The sequence below is a fragment of the Danio rerio genome, chromosome 4 (assembly GCF_049306965.1).
Source record: "Danio rerio strain Tuebingen ecotype United States chromosome 4, GRCz12tu, whole genome shotgun sequence".
NCBI classification, from domain to species: Eukaryota; Metazoa; Chordata; class Actinopteri; order Cypriniformes; family Danionidae; genus Danio; species Danio rerio.
In genome coordinates, this window is record NC_133179.1 from 1,016,126 (window position 1) to 1,032,500 (window position 16,375).

A 16,375-nucleotide genomic window follows, 5' to 3' on the forward strand; every position below is an offset into this window, starting at 1 on the left:
CAATAAATAATGTTTTGTTTTGTTTATTCTTCTGTTATCTGTTTATCTTTATCTTAGCTTCTTGTCTACATTAGTACATTTCATGAAGGAACTACTACAGTAAACGGAAAAGACTTGGAGGATGCGGGCATCGATCCCGCTACCTCTCGCATGCTAAGCGAGCGCTCTACCATCTGAGCTAATCCCCCTACATACTGAAGTACGCGAGTCATTGATTCAAAAATTTGTATACGAATCGATATAGAGGTATACAGTAGATTTTTAAGTCATAATCAGTTCAGTATCATCAGTTACGATATAGGCTTCAATCCTGCAGGCGAAAACAGCGCAACATAGTCTGTATGAGTTTAAATTAGCAATGAAAGAAACAAATCTTTTTAAAGCTTCGGCTCAATTGAACCAGCCGTTTCGCAAAACGATCCATTGTTTCGAAGCATTCGCGAAAACACGTGCTAGTGGCGACACCTGCTGGACAAATTACATACATGCAACCAAACTCTAAACGCGTTCAGCAATTCGCCGCTTGATGGCGCTCTCGACCTATGCATTATTCGTGTGTATTTAGCTTTAGAGATCATTAAAAAATGCTAGCAGAATAAGTCGTGTTAAGTAAACCTTACAGCATTTTCATAAGGATATGGATTACAATTACTCTGTGTAAAAGTATAAAATAATCCGCTGTGTATTTGTTTTGAATGTCATTATTATTACTTCGTACATAATTTCTAGAACAATATGTTAAATATTTATGTAAACGGATCTAACTTTTTTACTAGGAAAATAAATTGTATCGACCAGTCATTGGGTACAGTTTATATTAATCAAATCAAATGGATTACACCTAATTTTGCTCACATTTAAAACAACTTTTAAATTGAACGTACAATCTATAGTTATTTAAAAAGTATATTGATTCATTGATTAAAATATATGCTTGGTCGTATTTTATTATCTTTTTTCTTTTATAATACTATCCATTTTATTTCCGCAATTTTCAGAAATATGCAAAAAAGAGCTGTATGATTCTTTGAATAAATATTTTGTTGAATGTTAATTTTTAAAACAAATGTCTAAACGATTATGACGTAAGGGAGCCTCGTTTATCAAAATCACGTGACATTGGCAAGGCGATTTGCGCTCCGAACAACTAATTCTAATTAAAAGAATCATAAATGTTTCGAGGCTTCATCCTAAAATCTGCATTTAGATCCATGATATTTGGTTTAGAATATGTTCTGTGGAGTGTACTACCGTTAATCCATATTCTCGACTGTTTAAATCAAATTCACCCAGTAGAAAATTATGTAAAAGTAGAAGGTGGGAAAAAAGTAGTCCTCCTTCGAGCCGGATTCGAACCAGCGACCTAAGGATGTCAGTGAATCACCTCTACAGTCCTCCGCTCTACCAACTGAGCTATCGAAGGGACGAACACGAATCGATTCGTTGCACTTATAAAAGATCCGGTTCTTTTCTGTCACATTAAAAGTGACTTTCCTCTAACGTTTTAAATGAAGAAGAATATAAATTTATACTACAGATCTGTTGAATGATTGATTCTAATTGGCTGAACTTTCTAAACTGTGTTATTGTAAGATAAAGGCACAAGTAAAGTTATTCCGGCAGGCTTAAGCACATTACAGCTCCATATCACTACGCTGAATCGTATCAAAACACAGCAGAAGGCTCTTGAGGAAAGGTGGAAGACACTAGTGCTACACACAGCAGTTTGAGGAGCAAACACATCACAAATAAACTCTTAGATACAACATCTCAACGGTGGAACAACTGTAAAAACCAGAAGCACAATAATGCAGTCTGAGCCATTGAATTATTAGAAAATAAAGCACACCTGAAGTCAGGGAGATGCCCCCTCACTTTTAGAGACAGACCATTTAGAAACAGGTGAATAATTATATGACCATAAACTTTTGGTTCTCATTAATCTGAGATTTTCCCCCACTTTTAAAATGTCCGCTACACCTCTGCCTGAAGTGTAACAGATCATCTACTAATTCAACGACCCATCATTAATTATTCTATACATGGTAAAGTAACTATAGTATGAGCAAAATAACTGAGCGTAGTATTAGCAGAGAATTACCTTAGATTCCTGCCATGGCCACATTTCCATCTCAGATGTTGATTTTTCCACCAAGAATTCATCAGCCTGTCATGAACATCTTCTTAAACATACATACAAACATAAATACACACATGCAAACATACACACACACACACATGCAAACATAAACACACACATGCAAACATAAACACACACATGCAAACATAAATACACACATGCAAACATAAATACACACATGCAAACATAAATACACACATACAAACATAAATACACACATGCAAACATAAATACACACATGCAAACATAAATACACACATGCAAACATAAATACACACATGCAAACATAAATACACACATGCAAACATAAATACACACATGTAAACATAAATACACACATGTAAACATAAATACACACATGCAAACATAAATACACACATGCAAACATAAATACACACATAGAAACATAAATACACACATACAAACATAAATACACACATGCAAACATAAATACACGCATGCAAACATTAATACAAACATGCAAACATAAATACACACATGCAAACGTAAATACACACATACAAACATGAATACACGCATTCAAACATGAATACACGCATACAAACATAAACACAAACATAAATACACACATGCAAACAAATACACACATGCAAACATAAAAACACACATGCAAACATGAATACACGCATACAAACATGAATACACGCATACAAACATAAATACACGCATACAAACATGAATACACGCATACAAACATAAATACACGCATACAAACATAAATACACACATACAAACAGATACACATGCAAACATGAATACATGCATACAAACATAAACACAAACAAAAATACACACACAAACATAAATACACACAAACATAAATACACATACCAACTTAAATACACACAAACATAAATACACACACAAACATAAATATACACATGCAAACTTAAATACACACATGCAAACACAAATACACATATGCAAACACTAATACACACGCGCAAACACTAATACACACACGCAAACACTAATACACACACGCAAACACGAATACACACGTGCAAACATAAATACAGACATGTGAAAAAAAACTTTCGTTTCACCACCTTACACACTCAACTTTCACAACTTCGTCGCAAAACACAAATAAACCACACGGTGATCAGGACTGAACAGCATTGTTTTATTCATTTATATATAAATCATTTACAAACTATGAAATCAGCTCCTCTTCCAGGACTCGTGCGTGTTTCAGTAATGTGGTCATCTTCAGTGTTCAGTAGTCAGTGTTCAGCGGGATGTTAAATAACATGTCTCTCTCTCTCTCTCTCTCTCTCTCTCCAACTCAGTCTGGATTGGCAATTTTTGTGTAAAATAAACCCCATTGAAAAAAACATCTGCATAAAAGACAGAACCGTCAGCACAACAGATATAAAATCTCATGCACACTGACAAACAAAAAAAAAAGAAAGAAGAAAGAAGAGCCGCAGTGTTGGGGCTCAGGACAGCAGCTCCTGCGCTCGGCTCTTGATGGCAGACGTGGCGTCCTGCAGGTAAATCCAGGTGCTGTTGGTGAAGGAGCGAACGTGATCCTGTAAACAGTGCAGAGATACCTCTCCACTGCAAACACACACACAAAACACACACACACACACTCATTAACAAAAGGCCTCAGACAGAATTTTCCTCCTGCAGAATCCTGCATTATAACTAGTCAAGTATTATGTATTATCATCATGCCAAGGATAAAATAAATCAGCTACTAAAAGTTATTCTCTGCCACTTTCATAGTCTTTTTAATAATCCCTAAATACAAAACATACAACACTAAAGGCCTGTTCACACAAATCATGATAATAATAAAGATCCAGTTGTAAAAATGGTTGACAGGGTTAAAGAATAGCAGAGTTCACAGCACAAATACAGCGATAAACACAGAGGAACAATAGACACTTTCAGAAGCATTTTCCCAGCTGTAGATGGATAAAACACAGGCAGCCAATCAGAATCCAGAGGGAAATTAGGATATAATGAACAATTAAAAGCACAATCTACAAATAACCTGATCATTAGTTATATATGGAGTTTGTGGAAGTGTGTACTGACTTGCAGGACTCCTGCAGACTCCTCCAGGCGAGCTGCAGTGCTGTGTTTAGATAATGCAGAGCCGGCAGAATCATCTGCTCATGGACAAACAGCAACAGACCCTTCAGAAACTCCAGGAACTGAAACACACTCTCTGGAGTATTGGCGTGAATCTGAGGAATAATCAACAGCGCTGCAGTCAACATACAGCAGAAACCAGCCTAAGAAGTGCTAGCTGAAACCAAACTAGAACATGCTAGTTTATTTATACAGCACGTCTGGTAACACTTTACAATAAGGTTTCATTAGTTAATGCATTTACTAACATGAACAACACTTGTACAGCATTTATTAATCATAATTGAACATTAATTAATGCATTATTACGTCCATGCTTGTTAACAGTAATGCACCGTGAGTCAACATGAACTAACAATGAACAACTGTATTTTCATTAACTACCGTTAACTAACATGAAATAATGTATTAAATGTATTGTTCATTGTTTGTTCATGTTAGTAAATGCTTTAATTTACTTTAACTAATAACCCTTATTGTAAGTGACCGCACATGTCATACACTATTGTAATTCTAGAGGGCTTTACATGAACAAGAATTAAAGGAACACGCATAAACAATGAAAACAATAAAGAACACATTTTCATTACTTGAAATAAAATAATTGCAACCTGAAATAAAAACCGAAAACTAAAAATAATAATAATTCTCATTTCTAATAATTATTAAGTAATGTAATGTATTTTTATATAATGCCATGTCAGCAACCATGGCTATTTTCAATGCAAAAACATTTCAATAATAAATATACAAAAAAAAAAAATCAACAAACAAATGAATACATAAATTAAATACAAAAATATAAATAAATAATAAAAATAATAAATAATAAATATAAAAATTCAAATTGTTTTCCTGGTATCACTTTGCTAAAAAGTCATGTTTTTTAAAGTAAATATTTAACAACACAAAACACCCCAAAAATAAAATCTCCACAAAAGAAAAAAAAAACTAATCATTTTAAATAAAATATTTTTTACAATTTTACAATTCATTATTATTTTTACTACTATTTTAACCACTGTAATTTTGACTATTACAAACCACTGTTATCCAATAACTTGCCTACTTAATCCATTAAAAATTCCACTTTAAGCTGAAAACTAAAATTTTAAATATATTTATATTTAATATTTATTAATATAATATGATTGAATATAATATATATCAATATAATATATAAAATAAAATATATTATTAATAAATAAAAATTAAATAGAATTAGAAAAAATATATATTCCCAAAAGTAATCAGAATTATCACACAGATGCATTTACATACAGAATAGTAGACAATATTTTATACACATGTTCCCTCTTTTGTTCTCTACATTGACACACTCACTGTTTTCGCCATTGATGTGTGTATATATGTGTATGTATGAGAGTGCGCATGTGAGTGTGTTTCTCACCCAGTGCAGCAGCAGCGGCAGGTTCTCCTGCATCCACAGCATCAGCTCTGAGCTCATGTGTGCGATCTTCAACACCGCCAGCTTCACATACTCCTGTCCGTACTCCAGCAGCGGACGCACCGCAGTCACCGCACTCGAGTAATAATATGGCGTGTTCTCAGACAGCCAGCTGCGGAAAAAAAGGTAATGTTATAGTTTTAATAAATAAAAAAATCTGGATGAGCGTTTACAGACAAACACAACAGCCAAGCACATGATTATATATACATCTTAAATTCAAATAAAGTTCACTTCTATACCGCTTTTCACATTAGTTATCATTCCAAAGCGGCTTCGTAAAACGCACACTATTTCATTACAGTCAAAACCAGAGTTGTGTAACGGTTAGACAGTATAAATAAACATAGTAAACCTGCAGTTATACAGCATAAAGTCCTCTAAAATGTGCTAAAGATGTAAATTTTTCATGTTTAACTTCATGCATCTTGATCAATGATGATGGCAAAAAAATCCATTTAAGCCGAAGTGACAACAGCAAGCTTTGGATGTTAATATCAGGTTTATATCTTCTAAATGTGAATTGTCACTGTTTTAGAGCAGACTAGCTTTTAGATATCCTTAAAACTAACATCGAAAATAAACTTTATTTTTATTTCTCAGCTAAACTAAAAAGATAAAAACTAAGCAGAAATAGAAACAAAACCATTAATTAAACTAAAACTAAACAAAAAATTATTGCAATTTAAAACCAAACAAATATTATATAATATAATATTATATAATAATATTTATTTAATAATAATAATGTAATAACTAATATATTTCCCAGAGATGGGTTGCGGCTGGAAGGGCATCCGCTGCATAAAAACTTGCTGGATAAGTTGGCGGTTCATTCCGCTGTGGCGACCCCGGATTAATAAAGGGACTAAGCCGACAATGAATGAATGAATGAATAATAACTAATATATATTTATACTTGTTTCTGGAGTTAACTTTCTGGAGTTAACAAAAAGCTCATGGTGTTGTTTTATAAAGCAGTTCTTGAAAGCATTGTTACATATGGTATCACAGTGTGGTTTGGCAACCTATCTGTTCAGTGTAAGCAAGTAGTTGATGCATCTCTTAAAGACAGGATGGAAAACTGTTGGGCACAATGAATATTTTATTCCTCAAGTTTTATATGAGAATTGTGTCTTCAATCAGGTGGAAAGGATTGTGAACAATCCAGCTTCCCTCCGGTAGAAGATGTAGAGTCCCAAAGTGTAGGTTAAACTGCTATCAGAAATCCTTTGTACCCACTACAATACACCACAGTTTACTGTAGTAAAATCTAAACTATACCACAGTATTTATTGCAGTCTGTAAATTTATAGTTAATGCTATACAGTATATGCAGTATGTTGCTAGGATGTTTCTTATGTAGCATGTTGTTAGCATGACTTTTAGTATATTTAACATTAAATAGCTAATGTTTTTACACGCTTTTAAAAAAAATTAGCATGTTGATAGCATGTTTTTTTTTGCTTGTTTTAACATGATTAACATTCTTTATCATGCAGTTAGCATCAATTAGCAAATTTTAGTATGGTTAAGACTTTGCTAGGATGAATTAGCATGTTTTTTAGCATATCTAAAATGTTTTACTACATGTTCCAACATGTTTTTTAACAGGAATTAACATGCTGATGTAACGTTTCTTGTTTGTTTTAACACAACTAATATTCTTTAGCATGTTGTTAGCATTAATAACCAAGTTTTAGTGTGGTTAATGAGTTGAATTGGCATCTTTTCAGCGTACCTAAATATTTTACTACATAGCAAGCATGTTTCAACATGGTTTTGCAAAGAATTAAGATGTTGCTAACATCTTGTTGCTGATGTTTCTTGCTCGTATAAACATGATTGACCTTTTTAAGCATGTTGTTAGCTTGGATAAACGTTGCAACTGCTGTATTTTGTATTGTTTTTATGGAATGTCTGCAGCAATATGGTGATGCCCATAACAAATTTCCTGTCAAGGACAATAAAGTTTACTACTTCTCTCTCTCTCTCTCTCTCTCTCTCTCTCTCTCTATATATATATATATATATTTTTTTTTTTCCCCTTCACTTTCGTCAATTGGTAAAGTTTGTTTCTCACCAGGGTCCTCCTTGGTTTAGGACTCGTGGAGCTGCAGATGGGTAGATTTAACTTAAATGTTTTGCCTTTCAGAAGTGACATTTACATTACACTGAACTGAACTGAAACACTTTCAACTTACTACAACTTCATCTATGTGAAGCTGCTTTGACACAATCTACACTGTAAAAGCGCTATACAAATAAAGGTGAGTTGAAATAGAAAGTGTTTTTCTTAATGACATGCACAGATGAATCGTTCACCACAAAACTAGTAATTTGAGCAAACAAAATCAATATAAATAATAATAATAATAATAATAATAGTGCATTTTATTTAAAAGGCGCCTTTCATGACACTCAAGGTCACAGTACAGGACAGCTGGAACAATGTTCAAATAAAAACACAACAACAAAAAAATATGGTTAGTTTGGATTTCATTGGTACTTTAAGAAAGCTGATAACATTGACCTGCTGAGTTATAATAACCCTGTACTGTAGTCAGAATAAATCCTGTGTGCTGTAGTCTGACCTGAGGCTCTGCTGGCTATAGTGTGAGACGCGGCTCCAGGCCTGCTGGGATGCGCCGGAGACCCCGAGCTGCTCCAGAAACACAGCAGTTCTGGAGTCACTGAAGGAGCCCTGAGTCCTGACGTCATGAGCCACGAAACCCAACACACACACCAGCAGCATGAGCAGCACACGCCACCACGGCACACTCTGACCATGCATCTTCAGCTGCAGAGACTAAACACACACAAACACACAGCCAAAATGAAGATTTCAAGAGCCATTCCGGCATAAAATATTGCAAAAACAGAAGTATTTTATTCAAATGAGGAGATTGAATTGAACCATTACAAATGTGTGTGTGTGTGTGTGTGTGTGTACCTGGCAGAGTGAGTTGCAGTCGCTGATCTCCTGTGTGTGTGCGCCGCTCTGCAGCTCATCATTGGTCACTCTGAATGACTGAATGGTGTCCTGAAGACTCTTCTGCAACTAAACAGACAGAAAGATGGTGTGTGTGTGTGGGTGTGAGAGATAGAAGTGGCTAATGGAGGCATGCACTGCTCAGAGGACTCTTACCTTCAGAGGGAGTGTTTTCCAGGTCTTCAGCAGGTGATTGAGCAGAAGGCTGAAAGAGAGAGAGAGAGAGAGAGAGAGAGAGAGCAGGGACTGATGTTGTTTTCTGCTGCTGCTGTAATGTTGAAGCGATCACTGACTACATTCACATGGACATCACTAATCAAATTATTTACCTTGATCTGAATAAGGCAATAACAGGATGAAGGTGTTTACGAGTTGCTTTTAGATTGATCCTTTCATGATCCCATTTTACAGGTCATAACACATAGATCAATTAACAACTGAATCAATTATACAAGTTTTCTTCAGTTGCATGTAATTTTGGGTTCATTCGTTTTGGAACATTTCATTTATGCCCCCATCACAAACTCTGAGGTATTGGCTGCGAGTATGAAATAAGATTTGTGTGTTTGGTTATGATGATGAAGTGTATGATAACTCTCCAGGGGCCTCATGTATCAACGCTGCGTACGCACAAAAACTTTGCGTACGCCAGGTTTCACGCTCAGAATTGCTCACGTTTGGATTTACTAACGATGAACTGAACGTGGGAATGTGCGCAGCTCCACGGCAGCTTTCTGGCAGGCGTACGCACATTTTTTGTGCGTGTCTGTTTTATTTCCATTGGCGACTCCTAGAGGCAGTTGTGTTAAATTCCTCTCTACAAAGTGTCTGAGCCTTGCAATGGCAGCTGTATGAGACGGGTTCAGCAGGTATATAAGGTTTCCATACCATACAGTTGACCAGCTAAACATTAAAGCACAATTTGCAGCAGTCGCCTGTTTTCCCAATGTAATCTGAGCGATCTACTGCACACACATTGCTATAAAGACACTATCTGAAGATGAATTTGCATGCGTGAATCAGAAACATTTCCATTCAATAAATGTGCAAATAAAATATGATGCTTATTGATATGAACTTATTGATGATTCCTACTTGTCTTTCTCGTGATAAATAGTTGGCAAAATCTGATATGTAGCGGGGGAAAAAACAAGAAAGAGTTCATCAGACGCTGGATTCGAGCCGAGTTCATGCTCGAGCGTATCAATTCATGATTACATGCGTCTTACGAGTAGCGCCACTGAGACTGTTAAGCGTCCTGCAACATTTTACAGATATAAATCACACTATTTCTTTTTTTAATGCACTCAGTGCGATGTTCAGACCCAACTGTGTTAACCGCATCAGCTAAACTCTCCCACTCTATTTTTTTCTTTTGTTGTTAATTCCGGAGAACAAACTTGCAAATAACACCGCTTTTCTCCGGTCTATCTCCGAAAGCAGCACCTCCAATTCACATTCTGTTTAAAGTTTCTCTTTTTGCTTGCTTTTGCCGTTGCTTTTTCGTTGGGTTTTCCATTAGCATAGTCATTAGCATATTCATACGGGGGAGGAGGCAGGGAGGGGTTTTGTGCTCGTGCATGTTGCGCTCAGTTTCACGTTCATTCAGATGTACAAAAGAATATGCGTGAGATTCGGCGTACGCAGTGTTTCATACATCTGAATTTTTTTCTGCGTACGCACATTTACAGCTTTGTGCGTACGCAATGTTTTAGTAAGATTTCCACGCAAGTCTTCGTACATGAGGCCCCAGATGTTCACCGTGTGTGTCTGTGTGTGTGTGCGCACTTGAAGATGTGCATGTCTGTGAGCCCAAACAGCCGTGTGTGTGGACTATCCTGTTGCAAAATGTGTCAAAAAGTCCTACACGACAGTAATAGTTTGATTTCAGTGTTTCCATGTCTGTCCTGCACTTCAATAAAGCCACTGAAATAGGAAAACTCCACGTGTCTTCATTCGACTTGTGTTTAATACTTTAGTTGGATTGATGTCATCTAAAACCTCTGTTTACTGGAAGACTCTTAATCAGAGTACTGTCTTGATCGTATTAAAATCGGAGTATTGGTGCACATGCAAACACGCTCAGAGACTCTGCTCACCTGGACTGCGGCAGGTGTTTGGTGTACAGCTGCCTCCAAACACTCAGACTCTGACTGTCCACGCTCAGACACTCCGTCAGACTCCTCAGCAGCTGCACAACACACCATAATGAAGATCCATACATCAGATCCTCTCCAATATCAATAAACTAATATCTAGTCATGCAGTAAAACACTGATAATGTCATTAATATGAAACTCGCTGCATCATACTGATTTATAAACATTACGACTTCAAATTAAGATGGTGATGTGTTTACTAACATGAACAAAACATTCATTTATCTCTGTTAAGGATGATGAAAATACAGTCATTCATTGTTAGTTCATTAACTATACTTTGAATTTTGGTAACGCTTAAGTAAAGTCTTGAACTATGGTAAATGCTTTACAAGTATTGTAAATACTTTGAATGTAGCCTTGAGCGCCATCTGATGTCAAACACTAGCCTAGAGCGCCGTCTGCTGTTAAAAACTAGGCAAGAGCTATCACTTTATCACTTCAACCCTAAGATTATACATCGATTTTAATGTTACACATCAATTTCAACAAAGTCCAGGAAATAAAAACAGCAAACAGAATATGTGCGTCTCACCTCTTTCTTCATGGCACCAGGACAGTTGGGTGTGGCTCGTGACAGGAATGATGGGAAATATGTGTGCAGTGTTGATTCAGGTTTTGCACCAAAGGCCAGAACCTTTATCCGTGGGTACAGTCGACACAACTGCTCCTGCAGACTGAAAACAGAGAAAATAATGTCTAAAAACTAGCCTAGAGCACCGTCTGCTGTTAAACACTAGCCTACAGTGCTAGTCTGCTGTTTAACACTAGCCTAGAGCACCATCCTGCAGATCTGTACATCTCTGAGTGACTCTTACCTCTGTGAAAGAGCGTTTTTAGGCATGTAAGCAAAGTCCAGCAAAGGGAAGAACTCCTTGGGCCCCATTATCCCGAAGCCTTTGGTCAGGTTGGCATGAAGACTGAAACAGACAAATCAAACCGTTTGAGTTTACTAGAACACCACCAGCATTATACACTGCTCTCCTGCTTGTCTGAATAGCTGGAATGTTCCACAATGTGAAGTATTATGGCTTTAACCCTAACTCTAACCCTTTACAAAAATAAAGATGAACTGAAATTGAAGTGAACAGAGACTCACGTCAGCAGTCGCTCCAGATAAGCGATGGCATATGCGGAGAGAGCCTTCATCCCGAGAACAGGGAGCATGATTCCCAACCAGACTGCAGGACCACAGAAAACACACAGCTCAATTACATTAAAAACACTGTAAAGCACAGCAGGAGAAACACTGCTTTTCATAATACATTAATGATACATCCTTTTACAATATCCACTGGAAAATCTGTGACGTTTTAGGAGCAAAAGTTACAATTGTTCAATAGTTTATTCCTGTTCCTGTGCTAAAAATGATTGGCAAGCAGCCTTATTTCTTGATTTTTCATCTGTTAAATACATCCTTTATGCACTTTGTTTTTTTCCCTGTGATGTTTCTGACAACAATAAATGGATAAATACATTGGTCATCTTTATTTCAAAATACCTGCTTCACTTTTACAGTTATTGTCCTAAATAAAGAAAACTCTAATACATATATTTTTATTTAAATAACCCACATTATAATTTGTTACATTTTACATATTTCAAAAAATGTTTAATTTGTTGAATACAGTCCAAGTAAATCAAAAGTTGCAACCAATTTTGCTTCAGTATTGTAACAGTGATCTGATTGGATGTTAGTACAGCAGACACTTCATTAATGTGAACTCATTATTTGAACTGACTTGCACAGAATGCACTGAATTGTTATCCACAAAACCAGCGATGTGTGCAAACAAAATAAATAAGTTTAGATCTGATTACATGTGTACTTTAAATATGCATCATGCACACACACATACACACACACACAGCTCTATTTCCACTAAAAATGCCTAATTTTGTTCCTTAATCTGTGAATTCTGTTCCATATCTACATTATTGTAAGACAGAATAATATAGGATGGCATGTGTCAAAAAATTTGACACTAAACTATCATTTATACACACACACACACACACACACACACACACACACACACACACACACACACACACACACACACGATAATATTTTCGTGCTTGGCTACTGTTCACTTCAAGCCTGGATTTATAAAGCAATCCCTTCTGAGTTTCAGAAAGCCAAACTTGCTGATCTTGTGTCGAAACAAAGCAAAAAGTTCACACTCGAGTCCCACTGGACGTGTTCGGCCCCTAAAGCAGCAGCTCTACAGTTTTCTCAATGTCTCTCGCTGTGTCCCAATTCGCCTACTTGGACTGCATCCTCAAACTGTGTGGTGATTTAGTGGTTTTGCAGTGTGTGCGTCACCTCTGATGCCCTGGCTGAGGTCGTAGAATCCTGCCTGTCCCAGAGCCCACATGATGGTCAGACACTTGAGCGGACGGTTCTGATGAGAGCGCAGCAGCTCCAGATGCTGAGAGAGAAACCAGAGAAAACCCACTATAACACAACTGACAGAAGAGAATCTGTTTATTTACGCCATTCAGCATCTGAGGCTATTTGAATGCAATGAACGGCAAACAAAAACTTGTATTGTACTTGATACATGATAAATAAAATGTAAAAATTCTGGCAAAATGGAGTACATACACAGGTACTTTTAATTTTCAGTAACCCAGCTCAAGTGCTTCCGATGAACAGTCATCCCATTACAAAATCACAGCAATTAAGATCTGATTTCTTTAAAAAAAATCAATGATCAACTCACGTCCGAGAGGTTCAGCGTGGCGATTTTGGGTTTGTCCTGCATGAGAGCCTGAATGCACATCCTGTAGCCGTGCAAAGGATCACCTGCCAATGCAGTACAGACAGCAGAGCTCAGCAAACACACACATAAAACCTAGCCTGGAGCACCCTCTGTTGTTTAAAATTAAGCCTAGAGGACCGTCTGATGTTAAAATCTAGCTTAGAATGAAATCTGCTGGCTGTTATAATCTAGCATATAGCCCCCCCGGCTGTTTAAAAACTAGCCTAGATCACCATCTACAGTCAAAGACTAGTCTAGAGCGCTGTCTACTGTTATAATCTAGTCTAGACTGCTGTCTGCTGTTAAAATCTAGCCAAGAGCGTTGTCTGCTGTTAAAATCTAGACTATAGTCGTCTACTGTTAAAATGCCTAGAGTGGCCTCTGCTGTTAAACACCAGTGCAGAGCACCATCTGCTGTAACAAACTAGCCTAGAGCACCATCTGCTGTAACAAACTAGCCTAGAGCGCCCTCTGCTGTTAGAAACTAGCTTAGAGCACAACCTGCTGTTAGAAACTAGCCTAGAGCACCCTCTGCTGTTACAAACTAGACTAGAACGCCCTCTGCTGTTAGAAACTAGCCTAGAGCACCCTCTGCTGTTACAAACTAGACTAGAGCGCAACCTGCTGTTACAAACTAGCCTAGAACGCCCTCTGCTTTTAGAAACTAGCCTAGAGCACCCTCTGCTGTTAGAAACTAGCCTAGAGTGGTCTCTGCTGTTAAAAACTAGCCTAGAGCGCCATCTGCTGTTAGAAACTAGCCTAGAGCGCCATCTGCTGTAACAAACTAGCCTAGAGCACCGTCTGCTGTTAGAAACTAGCCTAGAGCACCCTCTGCTGTTAGAAACTAGCCTAGAGCGCCCTCTGCTGTTAGAAACTAGCCTAGAGCGCCCTCTGCTGTTAGAAACTAGCCTAGAGCGGCCTCTGCTTTTAAAAACTAGCCTAGAGCACCATCTGCTGTTAGAAACTAGCCTAGAGCGGCCTCTGCTATTGGAAACTAGCCTAGAGCGGCCTCTGCTATTAGAAACTAGCCTAGAGCTAGTTTCTAATAGCTCTAACCCTAACATTCCAAAAAATCTCTTCATTTCAGTTTGAGGTTTGAATGACATGATGGTGAGGAATTAATGACAGAATCTTCATTTCTATCTGAATTGTCCTCAAACAAGTCTGTTATTTTGCTGTTTTTGACTGTTGTGCATGCAGTTTTCGGTAAATGCTCACTCGGCTGTCGGTCCTGTTCTCTCAGCATGGTGAAGACGCAATGGTCAAAGAACTCGGGCAGCGCGTCTGAACATTTGCCCAGCAGGTTCTTAATAATGGCCTTCAGCTCCTTCCCAGCGAGGCAGTATGGGTAATCTGCACACAGAAGCACAGTGATTACATTCAGACACTTCAACCACAACAGTCTTGTGACTCTGAGAGGCTGATGCTGGATTTAGTCCAGAAATTCATAATCTCAGGTTTATTTTTATTTGGCAAATAAAGCGCGCTGCAGGGATGACTAATTTTAGCAGGCAAACCCAGAAATGAGCATTTAAGCACATCCTGTTCCATCAATAACAACTCTTGAAAACGGCGAGTAAATCATATGAGAGTAGATTTTACACCAACACAACAAACTAATATCCACTGTAAGCCATTGACTGAGCCGAATCTGCTGATATTTGCTATTTCTGTGCAGACATTTGTAAAAATAAAACAATAATAAATTGGATGGATGGATGGATGGATGGATGGATGGATGGATGGATGGATGGATGGATGGATGGATGGATGGATGGATGGATGGATGGATGGATAGTTAGATGGATAGATGGATAGATGGATAGATGGATAGATAGATAGATAGGAGCACAACAACATGCTACAAATATACATTATTTTTAAAAAGTCCTGCAAAATATCTAGTTATAATGTTGTGTAAATACAGCCTTAAATGTACCGTGAGCGTAGCTGCTGAGTGTGGGGTCTGTGTCTGGAGCTGGGAGTTTGTAGTTCAGATATCCAGCCAGATCCTTCACCCAGATGGACGGATTCTCAGGAAACAGAGTCTGACTTTTCTCCAGCTGCTGCTTCAGCTCTGCGATATTCAACTGAGACACACACATTTACATATTTATGCATACATAGAGACACAATGTGTGCCAATGTGAACTTAAAAAAGACAATCATCAATTTCCTAGGTTCTCTTATAGCAGGGTTTACGCCCTACTGTAAAGCAAATGTTTTTAAATAAATTCCTGAACGTGCGTTTCCAACGTGCTTATTAGAGCTGCTAACTGTAGTATTGGTAACCTAGCAACCAACAGTAAACATGGCCAGCCCAATGGAGTCATATGGGTGTAATATTGGCTACGTCAGAGTTTATTAGGCAAATCTCACATATTTATATTAAAAGTCTTGTGAAATTAAAATTATGTTGTTTAGATGTTAGTATCAGAGTCTTAAGGATATCTTTAAGATGCTGCAAAACAGACAAAATTCAAGTTTAGATGATATAAAATCTTGCAGTTTGTCGCTTACACCTAAATGGATTTTTTTTCAGGTCACTTCAGTTTCTCATCCCAATTGAGACCCATTAAATGCTCTCTAGTATCCGACATGCCCACCCTCTTCAGGCACTATTCCTATTAGAGCTCAAACACTCATAGGTAGAGCTGTGACTAGGCATGGGGCGATAATCGTGTTCATGGTATACCGCGGTATGGAAAAGTCAAGGTTTTAAAA

The 16,375-nt window shown here is 37.4% G+C and overlaps 1 protein-coding gene and 2 non-coding genes across 4 annotated transcripts in view; all 3 read right to left on the reverse strand.

Moving 5' to 3' along the window:
• Nucleotides 1–115: 115 nt before the first annotated feature.
• Nucleotides 116–188, reverse strand: trnaa-agc (transfer RNA alanine (anticodon AGC)). The gene has a single exon. It is a non-coding gene; the product is annotated as a tRNA-Ala (tRNA).
• Nucleotides 189–1,335: 1,147 nt separating this feature from the next.
• On the reverse strand, nt 1,336–1,423 carry trnay-gua (transfer RNA tyrosine (anticodon GUA)). The gene is given in 2 exon segments: nt 1,336–1,371; nt 1,387–1,423. It is a non-coding gene; the product is annotated as a tRNA-Tyr (tRNA).
• A 1,843-nt stretch (nt 1,424–3,266) lies between these two features.
• tmem214 (transmembrane protein 214) overlaps nt 3,267–16,375 on the reverse strand; it is a 15,727-nt gene continuing 2,618 nt past the window's right edge. The window contains exons 3-16 of one of the 2 annotated variants that reach the window (NM_001256176.1): nt 15,591–15,741; nt 14,870–15,004; nt 13,613–13,695; nt 13,213–13,318; nt 11,986–12,067; nt 11,705–11,806; nt 11,422–11,563; nt 10,827–10,918; nt 8,884–8,932; nt 8,689–8,796; nt 8,330–8,544; nt 5,679–5,847; nt 4,211–4,362; nt 3,267–3,724 (exon numbers count right to left, since the gene is read on the reverse strand). In NM_001256176.1, the coding sequence (NP_001243105.1) occupies nt 3,604–3,724; nt 4,211–4,362; nt 5,679–5,847; nt 8,330–8,544; nt 8,689–8,796; nt 8,884–8,932; nt 10,827–10,918; nt 11,422–11,563; nt 11,705–11,806; nt 11,986–12,067; nt 13,213–13,318; nt 13,613–13,695; nt 14,870–15,004; nt 15,591–15,741 (1,707 nt within the window). In that variant the 3' untranslated portion in view covers nt 3,267–3,603. Of the gene's footprint in view, nt 3,725–4,210; nt 4,363–5,678; nt 5,848–8,329; nt 8,545–8,688; nt 8,797–8,883; nt 8,933–10,826; nt 10,919–11,421; nt 11,564–11,704; nt 11,807–11,985; nt 12,068–13,212; nt 13,319–13,612; nt 13,696–14,869; nt 15,005–15,590; nt 16,048–16,375 lie in introns of both variants that reach the window. The other variant, XM_073945830.1, reaches the window with a different exon arrangement.